At 30.6% G+C, this 24,549-nt stretch overlaps 1 protein-coding gene across 1 annotated transcript; it reads right to left on the bottom strand.

Annotated features, from left to right (window-relative positions):
• Nucleotides 1–1,583: 1,583 nt before the first annotated feature.
• Afg3l2 (AFG3 like matrix AAA peptidase subunit 2) lies at nucleotides 1,584–23,842 on the bottom strand. The gene is made up of 17 exons (XM_076479237.1): nucleotides 23,642–23,842; nucleotides 21,442–21,634; nucleotides 18,899–19,010; nucleotides 17,120–17,276; nucleotides 16,659–16,733; nucleotides 14,406–14,530; nucleotides 13,243–13,419; nucleotides 12,184–12,286; nucleotides 11,772–11,909; nucleotides 10,276–10,429; nucleotides 9,572–9,701; nucleotides 7,695–7,792; nucleotides 6,226–6,336; nucleotides 3,549–3,745; nucleotides 3,142–3,261; nucleotides 2,641–2,835; nucleotides 1,584–1,975 (listed from the first exon to the last, which is right to left on the bottom strand). Exons 1-17 carry the CDS (start codon nucleotides 23,741–23,743, stop codon nucleotides 1,754–1,756), a joined length of 2,409 nt encoding a protein of 802 aa, XP_076335352.1. The 5' UTR covers nucleotides 23,744–23,842; the 3' UTR covers nucleotides 1,584–1,753.
• Nucleotides 23,843–24,549: the final 707 nt, after the last annotated feature.

Below are 24,549 nucleotides of genomic sequence, written 5' to 3'. Positions count from 1 at the left end.
TAACCTGCAAGTTTTTGGTGTACACGTACATGATCTTCATGCAATGATGTGTTTTGTACATGCTTGGACATGAATCTTACTCTAATTTCCCAACTATTTTCAATTAATGTGCCAGAGAAGTTTTTCTTATGTTAAAGGAACCTTGAAGAGATTAGTGAAGTAGAAATTAAGTTTTAGTATTTCAACAATGTTACTGTGAAGTTGTAGACCATGAGAGATTCAATATGAAATAATACAGCTTAAGCTTTAACAATTTGTAGTTTCACTGACTTTCTACCAATAGCTTTTGTACATTTTAAAATGTTTTATCTATTTTGAACTATTAATAGAAATACTGTTTGTAAAAAATTCAAACCTCTCTATGTCAAAAACAACATTATGGTTTGGTAGAAACAGTCAACCAACAATACAAGTTCTCACTTCAAGGGGAAGAATTTGTGGGTTTTTTTTTCTCTTTTTTCAATTTCAGCACACGAATATTTCTAGTTTAGAGTATTAAAACACTAGGTTTGCTTAAGGCTGAAATGTAAGCTTACAAAACGTAGTTCTTAAGGAGAGTCTTTAGTAAAATAAACTTGGTTCTAAGTAAAATCATATAGATTGGTCACTAAATTAATTATCACCCACACGTTCTGAATGTATTTATCTTTTCAAACCACGGTATTTTTGTAAGGGTTTACAAGTTTCACACTGCTTGATAGTATTTCTGTTCTGTAATAGCATATGCATTTATATTTTTGTTTCAAAAATAACAGAAGCAAAATTGGAGTAAAATATTTTATGTACAGTTCTGACATTTTGTGCACAATGATGAAATGAGAGCCCTTTATAGTGGTTATCTTACTCTAATACTTGTAACATGAGCTGTTCTTGCATATAGTAGTGAGATAAGTTGCTATAATTTCTTTAAACAGATGTATTTTAGAAATATTGTTTGTGAACGTAATGTGAATTACACTTCACCAAGGATTTTGTCTCATTAAATTTATCAAAATGATTGCTGTACAAGTAACGTATAAGGTCTCTAGAACACAAACGTCTAGTAGCAAACTTAAAACATCTTCATACATGTGTATATGTGAAAAAAAAGGTGTTAAATAGTTTAATTTAGCTACAATATTAAAAATGTGCAGGGTGTGAATGTCTGGTGAGCTACACAACCAACAACTGAAATTACAAACTTATTTGTCATTATTTTAAAACTTGGTGTTTGTTGAGAAGGAAATATCTTGTATCAAGAAACAGACTCACTTTCATCTCCAGTAATCCACCTGATGTCACAAGATGTAGGTAAAATCTAGTATCTTTAACAATAAAAGTTAAAACTTTTACTCTTTTTTTATTGTTATCTAAAGTTTTTTTATTACTATAACAGTACACATCATTATGAAATAAGGTGAAATGTTGGCCAAAATAAAGCTTTTTTTTAATTATCTGAAGTGTAACAGCAGTTCTCTTCTAATTTTGTTACCAAGATGTCTAAAATCTTCCAGTGCACACCAAAAATTTGATAAATATACCACTAGACAAGTACTAATTAGAAAGAAAACATACCCATGATGCAGTACTCAGAGAAACAGTCATAAATAGATAACTTTGTTGTATTTATTTCTGTACAGTATGACTCATTCTACAAAACTAGTAAACAAAACTGGCCATCTGTTAACCAGAAAGTGCAGTCTGTTTTATACACACGCCACACCAAGCTAAGTAAGTATATTCTGTAGCAAAATAAACATATCCTAACTATTTATCATGTTCCAGCTGTATTTTTCTCTTTTTCTTCTCTTCCATTATCTTCTAAGCTTTTGTTCCATCCCTCTAACCCTTTTGGTAATGAAGTGTCTTCATCTAATGACCCAGTTCCTTCCACAAATTCTTCGTAGGAAGACTTTTCTTTAAACGGCCTTTGCCCAAGCAGTTCAATCATGTCTTCTCTACTTATAATTTCCTTTTCAAGTAATCGTTGTGCCACCTATATATAGGAAAAACATTTATAAATAACTTTCAAGTAAGCAGACTATAGAAACAATAATTGATGACTGTACATGGATAACATCTTCAAGTAGGGATGAGACAATGAAGAGAACAACAGTAAAATAAATATATTCGTAAGAATGCTACAAAACGACTGAAACACATTAGAACATTTACCACCCCAAATTAACATGAGTTGGGAAACTTTGAAAACACCCATCTGAAACATTTTAAGGTAAAGCTGCATTTAAAGTTTATTGTAGGTCGTGCTACAACAATAAGGAGTTAGCTAAGCTTTGCATGATTATTCTAAATAAGTAAAGTATTAAATGGAAAATACTGGAACCAGAAAAATATCTTCCTTTTCAGTTTTCATATATCATGTCACATCCCCTTCAAGGTTACTTGTATAAAATTTTATTGAATAGTTAAAAATAAGGAATCAAACAGCAGCCAGTTTCAGTATAGAAAGTGTGCTACAAAGAAGCATATTTTGAGAAAATTACCCAATCCTTTCCACCAATGAATATTCAACAATTTTAAATATTATAAATTTCTACGAAGTAACTTCTATATTATTTTTTTGACATATAATCACATTGGTTTTAGTATAATTTAGCAAAAGAAAACTTTAACTTCATAATTTAGAAGTGTTACCATTACCTTTTCAATATCCAATTTGTGTTTTGTCAACAGCTGCACAGTACAATCATAAGCCTTTTGCACCAATGTTCTTACTTCTTGGTCAATTATTTGAGCTGTTTCTTCACTGTAAGGTTTATCAAGAACCAGTTCACCAGACTGAGGTAAATCAAAGGACAAGTTCCCCACTTTCTCACTCATTCCAAACTGAACAACCTAAAAAATACAGAACAATGAGATGTGAAATATGAAGTTGTATAAAAGCAGAGAAACTCCTGGCCAGAAGTTACAATGTTAAAACAGATTATTCACTTGATAACACAAAATATACTCTCACTAACAAATCTCATAGATTTGTTTTTTGTGCAGAAGAAATACATCAATATAACTTAGAGAGTTACAAGATTACAGAAGTTAGTGTTAACAAACCACTCAATAACATCACGGTCAAACATAACTAAGTTTCTAACCAAAGACAGTTACATTTTGTTACGGTTATCATATGGATAAAATGCAACTTACCTGAGCATAGGCACTTTGTGTAACTTTCTTCAGGTCATCCTGAGCTCCCGTAGTGATCCGTCCGAAAAATAAGATCTCTGAAACTCTACCCCCAAGGGTCATACACATTCTGTCAAACAACTGAAAGTAAACTTGCAGATTTAGAGCAAATCCAACACACACAACCTGAAAACACTCACAAAACAAGAAAAATCATTTTATATATTAGTATGTTGATTATTGACATCTTTAAATTGAAACAAGTCATAATTCAAATACAAAAATATTAGGAATCTTTACACACCTGGTACTTATACAACAGATTTAACTAAACTTTACACAACTGCTGTGTATGCAACATAAATTTCTATGAAATGTGATGTAAAACCAAACACAACATAAAGGCAAGATAAATTAAAATGGGTAACCTGTTCTGTGCTGTAAAGGTACTGTTCCTTTGGAAGATACTGTGCATACCCCAAACCTTTACCTCTTGGGATGATGGATACTTTCAACAGAGGATCTGCATGTTCCAGAAACCACCCAGCTACAGCATGGCCTGCCTCATGGTAGGCAACTGTCTTCTTCTCATCTGGCTGGAGGACATTGGTTTTCTTCTCCATCCCTAGAAGAGTTGAGCTTTGTTTTACACTTTAAATAATACATTATATTCTGTGTAACTTAATTATTTCAATAATGCTGTGATTCATGAAATTCAAGTGTCTCAGCAGCTGACCTGGGAATTATCTACAACTCATGTATAACAACAACCACAGTATGAACCAGATATCCAAAACAACTTGTGTGAAAGACGTACCTGAACAGTCTCAGTGAGGAATCTCAGTAGCTTAATGACACAAGTATTTAAAACAACATTATTTGTACTGATCTTACATGTATAAAGTGGGTTCAAAGTGCACATGCCATGACCTTCTACAGAGTTCAACATGGTATTGTGTATGTGATTTCAGACTTAAGTTATTCATTTTATTCTACTTTGCTGATTTAGCAACAGTTTGTGGTACATAAGAATAAATACCAGATGCAATATATAAGGATATTGAAAAACACTGTAGACATTACAGAGGTTATGCAACTGCCATATGCAAAGTGTACAACAAACAAAAGTGTTTTCATCATCTTTCGCTCAGATATGTCCGAGTCAGATTAACACTGGTAATCCATTTGTAACACATCTGATTTCTTTACATGGGTGTGTACAACTGCCTTGTATATCTGACTAAAAGCTTGCCAAATTTCATATACATATACAGAGTAAAATTAGGATTGTATTCTCTCTTTGGTCAGGATCAGTCAAACAGAATGACCTTGTGTACCTTCAAATAAATTTATCTAATATTTAAAATTCAGGTTTTTTTACAAATAGTTTTCTATAACCCTCTTTGTGAGCATCCTTTACTGCATGTGTCACAAGGTTTTTAATGATTTACATTCAAAATTTAATTACACTACTTTTGGTTTATGCTATACCAATCAGCATAATAAATTTGTAGCTAATAATCAAAGTGCTTAGAGTATGTAAGGTTTAAGGCAATATTAAAAAATCCTAAGTTTCTTAAAGTGTGAGAAATATGACGTTTTTTCTCTAGGCATCCCCTCTCCTCTAATTTATTCAACACCCCTTCAATAAGTATGAAATTTAATGTATATTACTCACTATAAAATCATCATTGTTCAGACAAACCATAAATTTTATAGCCTTTTATCTTGTTTGGTTAACGAGTCATCAAATAGAAAATTAGACTCCTCCTGTCACATACTCTCTTCCAGGATTTGTTAATAGTTCTCTCCTACATTTTATTATATATTATCTATAACCAAGAGAAAAATCAAGATTGTCATCCATCAAATGATGAATTATATTAGGATGTTTTCTGAACAAAGAACTATTAGTTTCTTTTTCAGTACAAGCTTTATTTCTAATGGGAACATAATGACTAGTTTGGATGAATTTGTAATGGCGCTTGCTACATAGTTAGAAAGCCAGAAAATTGTGATTGTTATAGGACATTGTCTGCTTTTTACATATTATTATGCTATATTATATAATTAAATAAAAATTTCCTGGTGCATTAATACCTTCAGTATAAAAAAGTAGGGTTATGAGTTATCGATAGTTGACAACAAAAAGATGACAACCCAGGTATTATTATAAGTGTAAGTAAAATATAAAAACAGGGATCTCTTTATATTTGTTTGTTTCTTTGAAGTTAAGCACAAAGCAACACAATGGACAATCTGTGCTCAGCCTACCATGGGGTATTAAAATAAATAATAGTAATATAATAAAAATATTTCATGAGACATGCATGCAAGCAGTTTGGATTAGCTTATGGGTAATGTAATTTGATATCATAATGTGAGTTTTACATTCCCAAGGTGATTTAAAGCTTATAATGGCACAAATAATAGTAAGACATGGTTCACTGAGCACTAAAACAATACAATTTAAGTATAAATAAATGTATATTGTTATGAATTTAGAGCTACTTAAAAGTAGTTTCACATTACAATTAGAAGTCACTTAAAGGAAAAGCAATTTTGTTTTACTTTGATCTGTTTTTGGTGGTCATAAAGTTCATTAAATTGACCAACCTTGATAACAGTTAGGTTATAAAATAGCAGATAAGATAGTTTTACTGAAAAAAGTTTGAAATGTATTTTGGAGGTTTTAGGGATAACACAAAGGAGATACGAGATTTCTGAGATCAGGATAGGTATTTCAATCATAACATTAAAATCACTTTGCACTCAGACTAGTCAAAAATAGACTTGATATATTTGCAGCCACATTTTATTTTATTAAAAATACTTCATTAAAAGATCTGATGTTTTGTATGTGAAAGACTTGTAATGTTTTCAGAAATTTCTACGAAATTTTATGAAGATATACACACTGTATTAAAATTTAGTAGTAATAAAAGTATAAAAACTTTAAACTAGTGCATAGTGATCACATGGTTGGTCAATTCAACCGAGCCTCTATCAAAAGAGTTAAAAATAATCATTTGATGCAAATTTAACACTTATATTTTACACTAAAATTGCAATCAACACTCATGAATATAAAAATTCAGATATTACCAGCCACAACTCTCTCAATTGCTTGTTCAAAATGCTTCATTACAATGTGATCATTCAAGTCTCGAGCAGCTATCAGGGCAGCTTCATTACACACATTGGCAATATCAGCCCCTGAAGTATAAGTGACAAATGCTAAGTCTGAGGAACAGGATGGGCATTATGTATAATGCTGAACTATTACATTTGAAGGAGAAAGGTAAAATAACCCTGAAGTATATAAGTAAACATTAGTACCTCAATTTACCTACTGGGTAAATATAAAACAAACTGTAAGTTTCAGGGTAATACAGACAAAGTTAAATCATTTCAAATAAATGATACTTTAAAAGCATTATAAACATTTAATGATTTATAAAATGTTTAACTTTTTTTTACATTATGAGGTAATAACTATACATAACGTATTTATTAGAGGCTGTTGGTTTCTTAGTGTCATACTTGGACAATATTACTAGCTTTGGCAATTCTTATTACACTTTACTAAAACTATTTTATATTAATTGAAAAAATATATATAATAATGTTTATCATTATCACAAGCAAAAATCCTTTATTTGACATTCAGAAACTATGACATATAGATCTATGATAATGACACTCGTATATCCCTCTTCAAATACACTTTCTCCTTTGTTACAAAGTTATATCTTTTAAAACATCAAAATAATTATGGTATTTTCAACTAAAATGTAATTGTTGCTTTCAATTTTCAAGCAATACAATAAACCAAAAGTTTGCTAACATTAAGTAAACTTAAGACTTAAATAATGCATGTATAAAAGTTATACTATACATTTAAATCTAGAGTAATAGTAACAATATTAATCTTTTTGTAGAGTAACATATTACATTACTGATATTAATATTACAGTAATGAATTACTAAGTATTGTTGCATGCTACACTTTGGCAGCAATATTCAATTTAAGTTGAAATAGTTATTGCTAAGTAGATTGTATTCTCAAAGTGGCTGCTTTGGATGTTAAAACTTTAATGAACATAAAGTACAGAACAACGTTGCAAACTCTCTTTGTTAACCTGAAAATGACCTAAGATGAGGCTGAGATATTATTATACAGACCTACTTACATCAACTCAGAATTAGTAATTACCACATGACTGTAGATTCAACATAAAGAGCTCTGCTGTACTTTATTTTAAAGTTTTAATATCCATACTAGCTATCTTATGAATACATTTTTACTTCAAGAGGGTTTCTTGTCGTCATGAACTGCCAAGTAGATTGCTGTTATAAGTAGTGCATGAACCATTACTGTGTGTTTTGTAACCAAGTAGCCTAAAGTACCCTGACATTGGATGAAAGGCCTTGTTGGGACTAAACCTAGTATATATGATGAGGCTGAGATATTATTATACAGACCTACTTACATCAACTCAGAATTAATAATTACTATATGACTGTATGATTAAAAATGTATATAATGAGGTTTTCTACACTCAGTAACAAACCAGTAAACCCTGGTGTCAGTGCAGCCATTTTGCGAGCTAACTCCAGTTTATCAATTTGAGTCTTCAGATTCTTCAAGTGAACTTTGAAAATGGATGCTCTGCAAGTTAAAAAAGACATTACAAGAAATTACAATGTATTAACATTCAGTTAAAAACTACTACAAATATAAAGTTAAGACATTTTAAAACAGTAGATATGATCATGAGAATAATGAGATGTTTAAAAACAATGCTTAGTGTATGTACATCTTTACAAAGTGGCAAAATTAAAATGATCAAACTGTGTCCTTAATGTTTTAACAAGTGGTTAAGAAAAATAATTATTTCAAAACCAACATGTTAAAACGTTAACAAAAAACAGTTATTTGACTATATGATGAAACATAACATATAAAGTATTATTATTATTTATTTATTACTATTCATTTTATATAATATATAGATATTATAGATTTTTTTTGTAATATCTTAAGAACAATTTTATTAAAGACTCCTATTTGTAGGGAAATCAAAACACTGAATTATACACAAACTGTTTCCAAATCAAAACACTTACTTGTGAGTTTTTGGCTTTCTTACTGGAGCCATCAGTGGGCAACAGGATACTGAGCCATATTTATGTGTATAATGTTGCCCAGTAAATACTCCAGTAAGAAGGTTGAAAGCTCACAAATGAAAATATTTTAGCCTAGAGAACAGTTTGTGTATAATACCATAAGACACAGTTAAGGTTAAATATGTTAAGCCCTTCCAGTCTGTAGTTTCCACAATTTAAGAATGATGTTAAGTTTGCCCCTGAAAAAGAAAAGTCTACCTTTCAAAAGTGCTTGGGTTATAGGGTTTTTCTCACTTTATGTTAAGAATTCCTGAACCTACATGTTTTCCTGACATTAAGATCTAAAAATCTATGCCTGATCTCTCTCCTCAAGGTATGTACAAAATAAAACTAACTTAAGTAATAAAAAAATTATTGAACCCACTAACCCTGTTTTTGTTTTTTGTCCTCCACTGTAATTTTTTATTTGATGAAAAGAAATATTTAAGCTCTTCACTTGCACGGATGTAAATTTACATTATTTTAACATAGTTTGAAGACACAGATGTTTGATGATGGTGGTCAAAAAATGAAATTCAGTTGAATGCATTATGTTTTAACTTCAAACTTAACAAAATATCTTAAAACCAACTATTTTCTTTCTCATAAACTATTTGTCCAGGTATTCTTCCATATATCATGTACAGAGCACAGTTATTAAACTTTTAGTTATTATAATCAGAGATATACCTTTCACGTAACATAACTATATCATTGTCTTACATTTTTTTAGGGAACTTAAAAGTAATAAATTGATTTTGTTGGTTCCTTGTTAAGTTTTAATTTACTAAAGTAATTACTTTACAAACACTGCTACCTGTAATTCGAAACAATAGAGTCTCACAGTACAGTCTGTACTCTGTATAAGCTAAGGGACTTAATAATTCTACACAGGTTCTAAGAAGATATAGATAATTATTATATTTAATCTAACAAATTGAGATTATTACTACATACTTATATAATGTCAAAAATGTATTTTACGAGGTTTCTTTAAAAAACATGGGCAAGCACAACATCATTAAGGCTTTGTTTTAATGCTAATAAACATGGCTTCCAGTTCAATTACATGTTACATAAGAACATGGCATATGCTTATGTCACATGGTAGTTTACATTTGATTTTGAATTGCAAATTTACCAAAAAATACCTAATTTCACTTCAATGGCTTTCAAAGGTTATGGAGTTTTATATTGAAAGTATTCGTGTCTCAGTCATAATTCTACTTACAGTTACTAACTTTTATGAAGGTAACTGTAAAGTAGCATTTATAAGACATACCTGCCCTTGATATCTGGAGCAGGGACATAGATCTGTCGATCAAATCTTCCTGGTCGAAGTAAGGCCTGATCAAGTATGTCTATACGATTGGTTGCTGCCAGAACAACAACATTTGTTGTGGTATTAAAACCTAGAAATAAACGACAACTTTTGTTTTATAATCAAAACATAGAAATAAATGACAACTTTCGTTTTGTAATCAAAACCTAGAAATAAATGACAACATTCATTTTGTAATCAAAACCTAGAAATAAATGACAACATTCATATTGTATCAAAACCTTGAAATAAACTACAACATTCGTTGTGGAATGAAAACCTAGAAATAAGCAAACTCAAAAATCCACTTGATCGGTTAATGCCATGAGAATCAAAATATTTATAATATTAATAAGTTTAAAAGAGCAACTCAAGAAGTAAAATGAATGGTATTTCAAGACAAACAATATTAATAAATAAAATAATAATGTAACTATTAGATTTTTAATAAAATAGATCAATCTGGTGTTTTTTACACCATGGACTAACTTTCCACTATAAATAAAATATACAAAATGGAATACAAGTCAACAAAAACAATTTCCTATACACATTTTAAAGCAAAACTAAATTTAAAGACTAATTATAGTCACTTTCACAATAATAGTTGTTTTTAAGTTCTAAATCTAGAAGAAAACTGGTATAAAAATAATAAGACAAATTACCATCCATTTCTACTAGAAGTTGATTAAGTGTGTTTTCTTGCTCACTGTGGCCTCCAAGGCTTCGGCCACCTCTCTTCCGTCCAACAGCATCAATCTCATCAATAAATAAAATACATGGGGCATTCTTCCTTGCCATAGCAAACATATCTCTCACCTGCACGCATAATGAACACTTCATTTGTCTTTATACAAAACTTACAACAGAACTACTTTCCTAAAGTACAGAATAATATTTAGGCTGTTTACCTTAATAACATTTAAATAAATTACAAAAAGTGATATGAATAAATATTATTATTGCAAAATAACTATAATGTTTGGAAAGTATTTAAACTTAGTTGTATGCCACTCTTATAAAACATGGTTCAAACCCAACAAACATTCACAACTCTAAGCCAAAACCACACATTTTAGAAGTTACAACACAGGACTCTAACAAATGTATATCAATAAATTTAGTATCAAATTTTAGATTATAATTCAAAGTTTAATATTACACATTAATTAATTTCTTAATTTCATTGTAATTATTTTTTAAAATCATAAATATTAATTATTGTAAGTCACATAGTATGTTGAATGTAGCATTGGTTGAAATGAAATATTTATGATGTCCAAATACAAAGTGTATAGTTTCTTTATAAATATAAAATAAGAATTTCCTACATTTTTTTTTTCTGAGGTATCACTGCAGTTAATAAAGTAAACAGACACATGTAATGTATTATAAGCAAAATGTGACTATATTTTACAAAATACTGGTTTATTAGAACACAACCAAGCCTTTGCAAAGGCCAGTTGTATACTACTGGATACATGAAGGTTCATGCAAGTGAACTGTATCATTGCAACTTCTTTCATGTTAACCAGACATGGCTGAAAGGTCAGTAAAGTAGAAATAGATGTATCATTTCATAAGATTTAATCTATTTACATTAAATATTTTCGTTTTCACATCATATGCTGCAGTCATTCCAGAACAAAAAAAGCATAATCTACATATATCTATTCCTAATTTTTAGGGTGGTTACAAGGTGGGTCAAATCAACCACACCCATACAGATAAAATGTAGTTACTTTTCTAAACAAAAACATTTGATAATTATTTGGAGGTTATGACGATTTCACAAATAAAAAGATTCTGATGCATCAGTATATTTTTAATCTTAAAATAAAAATAACTGCATGCTTGACAGTCAACATTAAAAAAATGCACAAACAAATTATTACTTAAATAAACTTAAACTTTAATTTAAAAATCTGATATTTTATGTATGAAAACTTATTAATGTTTACTGATAATTTGTAAAATTTAATGAAGCTTACTGTATCAAACATTATATTGTGAAAAATATACAAGCACAATATAGTTAAGAGGTCAGCCCATCAGACTGAGCCTGTAGTGAGAGTTAAAGTGACATGAAAATGGTTCAGTATGGAAAAATATTTTAGACAATTCAAACCTGCAACTGCATAGTTTATGAAGAATTACATACACGAGAAGGTCCAACACCAACAAACATCTCAAGGAACTCTGAGCCTGACACTGTGATGAAGGGAACATTAGCCTCTCCTGCTGTAGCTTTGGCTAGCAATGTTTTACCTGTTCCAGGTGGGCCTGTGAGCATTGCTCCCTAATGTAGAAAAAAAACTGTTTTAGTAGTAAAACAGAAACAATTTAAAAGCCTTGAGTTTATAAACTACCAATATCCTCATATAAACAATCTTTTGTTGTTTGTCTTAATTCACAAAGTTTGAAATAGTTTCATTACATTACAGTACATTTACTTGTATATACTTTATACACAATCCCAAACATCTTATAATATTTAGTGAATGGTTTCCACTTTTATGAGTTATCATTTCACAAGTACTTCTAATACATTATTTTACAATAATGTCACCTACCTTAGGAATCTTAGCTCCTAGGTCAATATACTGTTGAGGATTCTTTAGAAAATTCACAAACTCCATGATTTCTAACTTAGCTTCCTCACAGCCAGCTACATCCCTGGAAAATAACTTCCTGATTAAACAAAGTATTTCTTGTTTATTAACAATCATAGTTGGTGTAAAACTTACATTATTTTTAATTCATTGGCACTTAATAACCAAAAAACTGTTTTATATTTCTAATGCTGTAGCTCTTAACGAAACAAATCTAAATCAATAATTTTATTTATGAAATGCCAATAACTTTTGAAATATAAAATTGTAAAATAGTTTTCTGATAAAGATGTCTTTGTAACCTAAGTCTGATACTGGACAATAGCAACTTCATAATTTATTAAATCCAGTTCAAAAAATAGCTAAAAATGAGAACTCTTTTTTTCAAGTAATTTCTAGTTCATTTTCTGAAGGCAGTATCAGAGTTTAGGTTTCTTTTCTTTCGAAAAGTTCTCATAAAAGCCATCATCTGAACTGAAATCTAATAACAGAAATAGATGTAAAAATGGTCTTATGAAAAGAAGATTGAACCTGAATTCCAAAGAAGTATTATATGAAAATCTAGTAAGAGCATATTCAATATGTAATAATATTTAATTATGAAACTGAAATTATTAAGATACAAGTCTGGCAAAGTTGTAAGCATAAGATAATTCATTGTCTCATTAAATCATCAACAAAATGAAAAGTAAAAACAATTTTGTTAACTTAAACCATCAAAATTTATCTTCCTGTCCTTACTACATGTTACTAGATTACCGTACATATTTTGTACACATTAAACAAGAACATCAAAAAAGTTTTAAGTCACTTATAAAATAAAAATAATTTACCAGTATTTATACAACATAACATTGAAACCAAATTCACTTAACTTATTGTTTACACAAAGAAAATATAAATTTCCAGAAAAAACTAATTATTTTTGAAATATGCCTTTGGAAAATAGCTTCAATACATCCTAAACCATAATCAGCAAACCGACATTTAGACCATTAGGGTGGTTCATAACATTTTAACCGAAACTTGACTTCTATTTCTGTAGGATTAATTAACTTGGCAGTGGTTTCACCCATTCCAAAGATTCCACCACCACGTCTTGCCCCTCCTCCTCCCATCAGACCAGATGTCCTTCGCATGGTCCAGAAGAGAAACCCAAACAAAAGAATTGTAGGCAAAAGACTAACCAAGCTGGAACTATAAGATAAAAGAAAAGTTCTTACAAAGTAAAACACTGTAAATAATGGTGAAAAAATTTCCATAAAAAGTTAAGCCTGAATTACCCAAGTGTTATTTATGGATGATCCAATAGATTTAGTGCACTATGGCAATAATAAAAAAAAAATCAAATAAACTAAGCGATAAATTGGGATTCAATAATAAGAAAGATACCACATGTAAAACACTAATAGTATCTCAATAAAAAAATTTAGACATTTAAAGTTAACTAAATTATTTGTAGATTGTTCAAACTACCTCTCTTCTCTGCACTATATAAACAATATTAAAACTCAGCTTGCCCATCCACTTCACTCCTCTACACTACAGAAACAATATTAAAACTTGTGTAACCCATCCACTTCACCTCTTTACACTACAGAAACAATATTAAAACTTATGTGACCCATCCACTTCACCCCTTTACACTACAGAAACAATATTAAAACTTATCTCACCCATCACCTTCACTACACTACAGAAACAATATTAAAACTTAGCTCACCTATCCACTTCACCTCTCTACACCCTAAAGAAACAATATTAAAACTTAGCTCACCTATCCACTTCACCTCTCTACACCCTAAAGAAACAATATTAAAACTTAGCTCACCTATCCACTCCTCTACACTACAGAAACAATATTAAAACTTGTGTAACCCATCCACTTCACCTCTTTACACTACAGAAACAATATTAAAACTTATGTGACCCATCCACTTCACCCTTTACACTACAGAAACAATATTAAAACTTATCTCACCCATCACCTTCACTACACTACAGAAACAATATTAAAACTTAGCTCACCTATCCACTTCACCTCTCTACACCCTAAAGAAACAATATTAAAACTTAGCTCACCTATCCACTTCACCTCTCTACACCCTAAAGAAACAATATTAAAACTTAGCTCACCTATCCACTTCTCTACACTACAGAAACAATATTAAAACTTAGCTTACCCATCCATTTCTGTTTTGTAAACCACAGGTACAAAATTTGAGGGTTCAATGTTCATTTCAAGTTGGACATTTTCTAAATTCCTTTCAAATGTGTCAACGCTCCCTATGTTGTACCACAATACATTCTATAAAAAATAATAAGATACTTTTCACTAGCAATATAGCACACAACTCATAAAACAGTAAACCTAATATTTTATCTAACAGAGACACATGTATCTTTGTTCCTGTCTTGCATCGTATTGTAAGCATCTTTAAAAATCCTGAGTGAAGCATTACTAGTTTTATACATTGACTAAAATAAAAAAGGAAGAATAACTTTCAAGTTCATCACATACCCTTAATAAAAATGACCTCCATGCAATGCTGAATCAAGATGACCATAGGGTCAGGGCACCTTCTGTTCATAGGTCTTACCAGTCATACAAGTTAAACCAAAGGTTAGATAAGTTATAAATTCTTGTTTGAAATTTAAGTATTTATATGTGTATAATGTGTACTTGCTATTTATATGTGTTATTACACTGTGGTTAAATATCACTTGTATATTTATGTGATAACACAAACTAACTTGTATATACATAAATACATCGTATAACTTAAATATGTAACAAGGTTTTTACAGTAAAATGTGTACTTTGTGTTTATTATTTTTCGACCCTCTAAGATTACCTTTAAAGAAAAATTTTCATGGATCCATAGTTTTTGTAGGCCTTAGGCACTGTGCCAAATAAATAATCCAGCCCTGCCTTCATGACGAACAAAACAATACTAGAGTATATCGTATGTGTAATGTTAAATAATAATAATAAAAAAAGGAAAAACATCGTCCTGTGATCTTAGAGTTTTTTACTTTTTATAAAACAAAAACAAAAAGACAGCTAATTCTGAATTTATATATTTTCTTTCTGACCAATTTTAAGAGCTGTGATAATTAGTATTAATTCAGAAGACCTAGATTGGTAGGCCTAGAAAAGATACAATCTTTTAAAATCTTTACTGACAGAAAACATTGGTTTTAGAGTACATGCTCAAGATGTTCAAAGCTCATTAAACAATAACATAGATAAAATAATAAGTAGTAACATAATCTCAGCTTAATGGGCCATGTCCTTGTTTATTTTCTAAGGTTATTTGTATAAGTTGTAGTAACTTCAAGCCCAAAGTAATCAACAACTGAACTAATTTGACAGCTACTGTTACTGATATAGTAGAATTTGGGGTCTCTGGAAAACTGTATGGTACTTAGTTACACAAATAAAGTCAACTATTTTATATAAAGCTTGACCAATGTTTTAATCTTTAGCTGATTGGTTATAATTAATGTTCTAAAATAAATCAAATAAAGTATATTATAAACGTTCACATACTTAGCCTCCATACAAGTTTAGTAAAGTGGCTACAGCCGAACAACCAAGTACAATGGTAGAGTATTAGCTAAATTTTGATAATCAACTAGAAAATTAAAACAATAGCCAGTCAAACAAACACTCAGAAGATATGAGAAAAAGCAAAGATGGAAAGTTTGTCAGAAAAGTATAATATTAACTAACTAGAAAAATATGATAGCAACTAGGCCTATAAAGAAACTTAAAATCAATTAAAACATTTTCATAAAATTAAAATGAACTAAATAACTGACACCTACTTGGAATTAAACGTTAGAAAATGTGACAAAGATATAGAAATATTCAAAACTAAAAAATAGAGACATTATAGGGAATATATTGTATCATTTTCTAGAAGCCATGTCTGCATGAATTTGTTCTACATTCAGTGGGTTAATTTGTGATGTATTGTGTAAATGACTAATAAAAATGCAATCCCCTTTGTACAACACACACCTGTAGAAGATACAATTTACTCTAATTACTCAATATAATTGGATATTTAACTATTTAAAGGTCTGTTTGTGGGCTTTAACCAAAAATGTTTGATTTCTGAATAGAAACAATTATTAATTTCATAATTTTGAAAATGATTTCTTCACATTATTTATAGTAACCAGAAATGGTTAACTTATCAGAAGTAACAAAACTGTAAAACTAGGTAGGAAGTTACGGTTAAATAATAAAAAAAAAGGTAAAAAAGCAGCCAAAGCTGAATAACCATTGGAATGGTACAAACATTAGACAAATTTAAACAAACAATTAGAAAGACAAGCCACAAGTCAAAATTGAACTACTAATTAAAACAATAAATCAGCAGCCAAAACTGGCAGACCAATTAAATCCTGAGAAAGAAAACACTTACATTCCCATCTATCACATTGCCAGGTAGCAGCTTCACTTTTACCCATTTCTTGTTTATAACTTCAAGCTTCTCCACCTAAAATGAACATGTCACATTATGACAGATGTATCATAAAAAACTATAGACACAAATCTTCCATAAAGATAACTTCATTCCTCAATATTAGTTTAGTAATTACAATTATTGTTTTATTTAAATTTACAAGGTCAAGGTTCTTTAGTGGTTTTAAATTTGTTGCTTTAAAATGAGTTGCATGCAGAATATTTTAATGGCAATTTTTTCCCTTCCAGATGTTATTGTTTTCTTCCCAGAATTCAGTTGAGCTTATTTTTATGTAATTGGTGATATTTTAACAGTGGTTTTCCTGAAACATTTCTCTTTTTAGAAATTTTTATTTCATAAGTAACAGAATTGTTCTTAAACTTCACAAGATCAAACTCTTTACATAAGGTTTAGCTTACCCCTCCTCTGGCAAGGTAAGTGTTAACAAACTCCTTCCAGGTAATTTCTTTGTACCTCATCTCATTGAAAGCCAGTAGGCCTAATACACCCATTGTTGTGACAAGGGCAATGGTCATTAAACGGTTTTGGTCATCTGGACTGAAAGGATTTCTTCCTCTGCAATAAAAGTAATAACTTCTTTCAGTATACGAAATTAATTGGAATAAAAAATTCTGATTGACTCTTATATAAAACCAAGTATCCATTCTACATCAATACAAATTCATTGCTAAAGAATCACACAGTAAACACTAGATACACAAACATTTGATTACCACCTCAACGGACCTTACAGAAATGTCACCAGTTCTTAATGGATAAAAAACTTGTGTAGTAACTGAAAATCACCAGCTTAACTCTGAAACTTCAACTTCTAAACCAATCATATCTCTTGGATCTTGTAACTGCAATGTAAGCAAACTTTTACAATTTTGAAAATGTATTAATTTATTTGTTGGACTATAGATAACTCGTTGGTTTTTTTTTCTAAAACCCATAACTTTATAAAAAGTATACTCAGAGTTTACAATGATAAACTACCATCTAAGTCTACTCAGAGTTTACAGTGATGAACCACCAAGTCTACTCAGAGCTTACAGTGATGAACCACCAACTAAGTCTAGTCAGAGTTTACAGTGATGAACCAGAAAGTCTACTCAGAGTTTACAGTGATGAACCAGAAAGTCTACTCAGAGTTTACAGTGATGAACCAGAAAGTCTACTCAGAGTTTACAGTGATGAACCAGAAAGTCTACTCAGAGTTTACAGTGATGAACCACCAACTAAGCCTACCCAACATTTACAATTATGAACCACTAATTATTAAGTAAATACAGGGATTACAGTGAAAAGCTACTGAAAATTATGTCTGAAAAGCATACAAACAAAGTAAAGACCAGGAAACCTACACATCTACCAACTACTGCTTAACATATGAAGTTAATACTAACATATTAGTACCACATATAAAAATGATTCAGTAAGAAATACACGCAGAATCATGTTGAAAAATAACATTCAAAGACAACAAGAGACCCGTTGGTCCAACTAGGCTGTCCCATCCATTAAACTGAATTTTAAAATGAAAATATTATTAAGCTTTCTCTTGAGCCCATCTATATTTACTGCTTCCACCTCACCTGAAGACAACCCATTCCAAAGGTCAACCACCCTGTTATAAATATAAAACTTTATTAGTTGAAGATGACTCCTACCTGTAAAGATTTTTATCATCACTGTTAAATGTGAAAAATAAATGATGGATCAATTCCCTTTAATTAGATCACACCTAATTCTTGTTTTGCATGAGAAAACAATATGAGAGATTTCAACTTCTTCTTGTACAACAACCTTGGTATTAGATATCACCTTACCCTTCTTCAATAATTTAATGTATTTTGTTATATATATATATAAAAACAAAGACTGAACATAATACACCAAGTGTGGCCTAACCAGTGAACTATACTATAAAATAACTTCTTTAGACTTGTATTCAATATTTCTCTCAATACAAGTAAAACATTTATTTGCTATGCCCTTAGCAGCAGCACACTGTTTGGATGGCTCAAGAGACTGGTTAACTATTTCACCAAGATCCTTGTCTTCTATAAAACGGCTGATATGTTTATGATTCAAATAATAACTTATTACATAGGGTTTCAACATATGAATTAATATGCGACTAGATAACTTCTGCTAAGAAGTAAATAACAAGTGTGTAAACATACAAAACCTACTTATTTGAACCTCCAGAGAAGCTGCTACCGATGTTAAACGGCCACTGTGAGTCCTGCTTACCACTACTTGGCTTCTGAGGGCTACTCTTAGATGGAGCATCCTTAGGCTGCTCTGTAAGAAAACAAAACAATAACACATTACAATGAAACAAATGGGAATGAATTCATTCCATGGGATATGACCTGATCATAAACAAACCAAATGATTTTGTCACAAGAACTTAATAACAAACCATACCATAACTAATAACAAGATTTAACTATGAAGAAGAAAAACTGAACAAAAACATAGAAAATGGAATCTACATATTTTTTTCCAGTGTAAAAAATAACAAATATATTAAACAACTTAAATGAGAAAGATGTCTTAAAAACCTTTAGTAAAGAACACTTAGTAATCCTTAGAGTGGGTTTTCTTGTCTTGTTAATTTATTCAAGCTATATAACTACTTTTTTGTACAAAGACAACACTAGATGTTGTTGAAAAATTAACACATTCAGTAAATCAATAAGACCCAAAGTAAACTTTGTTGTTTTGTTATTTGTAACTGGAATAGATAGTAGAACCTCCGACCAGTGTAAGGAAAACCAGTTACCTTGTACATGTGGCACCAAAGTATCTGGATGACTAATGCTGATTGTCCAAAACAAACTACGTTCTGATATAACCATGATGACCACTCTGTACATCAATAATTTTGAAAATACATACAGGAATGTACTCCAATATTATCTTGATTTTTTATTTCTCCATGTGCAAATAATCAGGAAGAGACTTGTGCTAACCATCAGAAGCTATATGCATCACACATTTTCATCAAAATTTATTTATTTTTTTAAATTATATGAGGATTTAGTTCATTATACAAATCAAGGGAAATTAATCCTTTAGTTAGCAGGCAGTGCTCCCACCCATAATTTCAATTTGAAATAATATAAAATTACACTAAGAATCTTTCTAAAAGAGACTGAAAAACATGTAACCACCAATCAAATTAACCAAGACACATGACCTTATGTATCATTACCAATCAAATTAACTGAGACATTATTACCTTACATATCACTACCAATTAAATTAACTAAGACAGAATAACCTCACAATCCATAGATATCTTAAGAATAAAAGTGTCACCCTTGCATGACATCAATAACGATTAGAAATGAAGATGTTACATGACCAGTTTTTTTTTCAATGTCTCTACAAGCCCAATCAATACCACATGATTAATATGAAATGTTTGTTGGTTTATGTTTGTCACAAATGGGACATTTTAAGGAAAGACAGGTACATAAGTGTGACTTATGAAGATGAGCATGTCTGAGTCAGATTATTGTTGGTAGATCTTTCAAGAAAAACTGTACTGGTTCATCAGTTCAACAGCATAAGATAAACTGGTTGGCCATCATTGTGTCTACTAATTACATATTTACCTGAACATCATTCATTACCAAGTCAATGCATACAAACCAGCTCTGTACTAATCACCTTGACTTCATGAAACGTTTATAATATGTAGTCAGGTCAATATCTCAGACTATTTTCTCCTGAGAAAAGATGCACGATTGTTGATCTAAGTGACCTTTACAAGAGATCAACAGGATAAAGGCTTCTAATTTCTTTATGCAATATTTTGAAGACAATACAATGATAAAATGTGAGTTTTAAGATCTGGGAAAGACAGGACAGACTCCAGTTAAAGTGTTTTATTTTTCTAACAGGGTGATTGACTTACAGAATATTTTTGCTGTCGACTGTAACAGAAGTCAGCACTTTACAGGAGTTTGGAGAGGATATGATGATATTCTGAAAGGATGAGTTTAAATTTTTAATTTTCTCAAGGAAAAATGTGCACAGACAGTCTTGAAGGACTAACTGTTATCTACTTGTCTATAGGTTACCTTATGTTACTTATTATACTTTCTATTTAAAAGTATTTTTCAATATATAATATATATATATATATATATATATATATATAATGATGAAGTGTAGAGTTGTTTGTCACTAACTCTTCCAAGCTTATGGGTCAATCTCAACCAAAATTTGTACATAAATACTGAAAACCATGGGGAATGTCTCACGGGGATCACAATTGAACTATTTCTGTTTTGTAAAGCCTGTTGGTTAATTAGTCCCAGCCTAATGAGTGAATCTCAAACAATCTTGTCAGGTTGGTACTTTAGAGAATGTTGAATATTATAAAGGGATTCAAGGTCAAAGTATGAAAGTTGCTGGATTGTTCCTCAAACAATCATGTTTCTCTCATGGTCAGTGAGATGTATGGTGTTCAAGGGTGGGACCACCTTAAAATCTTTATTTGTTGGTAGATGAAAACCAAACTGTAAATGTTGTTTACAAAGAAACTTTATTATAATTTTAAAACTTTGAGATAAGAAAAATTTATGCTTGAGTTATTACTTTAAAATATATGATTGATGTTAAACTTACATTGTTTTAATTACTTTTATACATTTCACAGCAAATAATGGATATTTTAATTTGTATACACATACACACAAATATATATATCTATATTTACTATCTTTCGGTTCTACTCTTGAATTATGAGATTTTTCTCCTGAATTGACATTTGATGATGGTTTCTTTCCACCAGGGAAATATTTCTCAAATCCTTTTGGTGGACGTTCACAGAGATGACGCCACTCACGTAGCAGATTTCGAAAACTAAGTGCTTCAGGTGTTTTATGCAGAAATTCAAGGTTCTGGCATATCTAATAAAAAATATTGGAGCGTCAGTAAATGTTAAAACCTTGTTAAACTTAACAAAATGAAACCACTAATACTTCAGTGAATACCTTCTCAGTGCTTTCACAATTCAATAAATAATTCTACAACAAGAATGAATTTCACTTCTCCATGTCAGTCATCATAAGTTACAAATATTATTTCTTACAGCCTATACAGTGCCTTTGGTTGCTTTGTTTACTCATCAAATTGAATCTATATTTGTACAGAGTTTGAAGAATGTGCTGAATGATGACGTTTGTTTGTTCTTCTGAATTATTCACCAAATAAGCTGAGTAAAATGTGAAAATGAATAAGGAACCCAAGTTTTATAAATATAGGTTCATTGTGGTGGGTAAAACAATCACAAATATTCAAGCTCTACCAACATAAGAAACCTTTTTCTTTCAATTTCTCCTCCAGGATTAATCATGACAAACTGGATTCTCCAAACTAGTATGCCTGAGTGACATCTGGTGAACTGAATGCTATGTTGTTTAGAGAAATATATGTATCTTACTAATGACACATTTATTAGTATTAAAAATTGCACAGAAAGTGTTTTTTTTCTTCTTTCCATTACCTCATTCTTTTATAAGTGGAGTGGTGTCATGGCATACCAATTTTATCATGTAGGGTTAAACCATACGCTAATATCTATACAGTTAAATACTAATTTTTCACAAGAAATCAAAACATTCTCTTAGCATTTCTAACACCATTCAGAATGTAGTGAGAGAGAGTTGTCCTTACACTGAATGTTTAAATCATATAAACAGCAATAAACAAGTGTACAGGTATGTTAATGATATGCTGTATTCACACACCAAGTTTTTCTTTGATTGGTGGAAAAACATTTTATGTAAGTGAAACAGCTGTGCTATAGGTGTACTAAAGAAAAATAAAACACACATTTAGTAAACCAAAAAGTTAATTCCTGCTTAATTCATTCACACATATATAGATTTCTATGACACACCTTTTCATCTATATATGTTAAGTATTAAAAGTTTGGAGGTTCTCCACAACTTATTTCTCTCTAAACTTCAAAATAATTTTCAAATACTTAAAAAAAAAAACAGAAAACTCTCTGATAGTAGAGTCACATACTATTAACAGTGTCAAAGTTATTAACTGAAAATTTTGACATTATGGCACAAACTAGTAAAATGAGCATGCAACTATGCACAACAAGCTTAGTAGTTTAATATTGTATAGGTAGTCAATTTTTATAAAAATTGTACAATCAAAGTAGCATTTCATTATTGTTACATAAACAATTTTATTCAAATTAGTGCCTTACAGAACACAAAATACGTGTATATTAGTCTAATATATAAGAACTTGTGGAGTCACCAACACATTACCAAATTACTTGTCCATACAAAATACATGTGTACTTGTGTGTTAAGAAAATTGTATTAAAATGAATAATGTGAATACCTGAATTATTTCCAATTACGAAAATTAGCCTATATGAATAACTTTGTCTGCTAATTTCTGGTATAACGAAAATTCAATTATCTACTGTCTTTTTTACTATCAAAATGTTTGCTTTGGGCATTACAACTTCCATTATGAATTATTGGTGTACTTGATACAGATAAATATGATTACGATAAAACTTTAAAAAATCGTGAATGTACTTTTATACTAACATCAATTTGTTTCGCTAATATTTCAAACTAAAATAAAATCAACATTAAAACAAAACGAATACACTGAATTTGAATATATGTTTAAACTTACTGGAAACTTACTACCTACAAATAAACACGAGATAATGAAAAGTGAATTCTGAAAATGTATAGTCTAATATAAAAATACAATACCACAGTAAATTATTTTATCATTAACTGAATAAGAAAATTATAAGTTTTAAGATGTCAATTACATCACCCGTAATGAAAAAAGGTTATATAACGAGCAAAAGTAATACTAGTGAAAGTAGTGACAGTGGGGCAAAAAAAAAAGAAAAACTTCAAAAAGCTCACCTGCAGTTTTGTTAAAGCTATTTTCTTATTTAATACTGTTCGTGCAATAATATTCTCAAGTCTTTTAGAAAGTGAAACTGTCATGAAACGATGCGCCATCATATTATTTTTTTGTTTTTAAACTTAAGATAGAGTTTACCAATTACGTTCATAGATTTATGCTTTATCACAGCACCCCTATCGCACTTGCACAGTAACATTAAAATATATATCAATAGATGACGCTAGTTATATACTCTTTTTATGATATAAAAATCAAAATCATATCTGTGGAATAACATTTCGCTTAACGATTTTAGTTTGCGATGTTCTAAATTAGAATTTCATTGGTTCTTAAAGAATTTCAGTAAATAAGTGTAAGTCTACGAGGTCTGTTCAAAAAATACGCGGACTGACGTCATAAAACAAAATGTATTTTATTTAGAAGTTACAGGTCTGGGACCCCTTCAAAGTACTCTCCTTCCCAACGCACACACTTATCCCAACGGTGTTTCCACTTGTTGAAACAGTCCTGGTACGCTTCTTTTGTAATGTCCTCCAGCTCCTTCGTCACATTTGCCTTAATCTCGGGAATCGACCCCAATCTTCTTCCTTTCAAGGGTCTTTTGAGTTTGGGGAACAAGAAAAAATCGCAAGGAGCAAGGTCAGGTGAGTAGGGGTGGGGTGGGGAAGAACAGTGATCGAGTGTTTGGCCAAAAACTCACGAGTTCTGAGGGCTGAATTTCGCAGCAACGCGGTGCATCTTCAATTTTTCGGTCAAAATCTCGTAACAAGATCCAACTGATATCCCACACTCTTCAGCAAGCTCCCTGACAGTCAGACGTCGATTTGCCCGCACCAGGGTGTTGATTTTGTCGACGTGTGAGTCGTCAGTTGACGTGGAAGGACGTCTAGGACGCTCATCATCT

The sequence above is a fragment of the Tachypleus tridentatus genome, chromosome 13 (assembly GCF_004210375.1).
Source record: "Tachypleus tridentatus isolate NWPU-2018 chromosome 13, ASM421037v1, whole genome shotgun sequence".
Taxonomy (NCBI): domain Eukaryota; kingdom Metazoa; phylum Arthropoda; class Merostomata; order Xiphosura; family Limulidae; genus Tachypleus; species Tachypleus tridentatus.
The sequence above is the reverse complement of the archived record's forward strand: the minus strand, read 5'-3'. Positions and strand labels throughout refer to the sequence as shown.

What these genes read in the sequence shown, in the direction of transcription:
- Afg3l2 (XM_076479237.1), bottom strand. Translation starts at nt 23,743, where the DNA reads ATGATGGCGCATCGTTTCATGACAGTTTCACTTTCTAAAAGACTTGAG. An exon ending in ACTTCTAGTAGAAATGGATG is followed by an intron (nt 9,702 to 10,275) that starts GTAATTTGTCTT and finishes GTTTATTTCTAG; the next exon opens with GTTTTAATACCACAACAAAT. An exon ending in AATTGAGAGAGTTGTGGCTG is followed by an intron (nt 3,746 to 6,225) that starts GTAATATCTGAA and finishes CAACTCTTCTAG; the next exon opens with GGATGGAGAAGAAAACCAAT.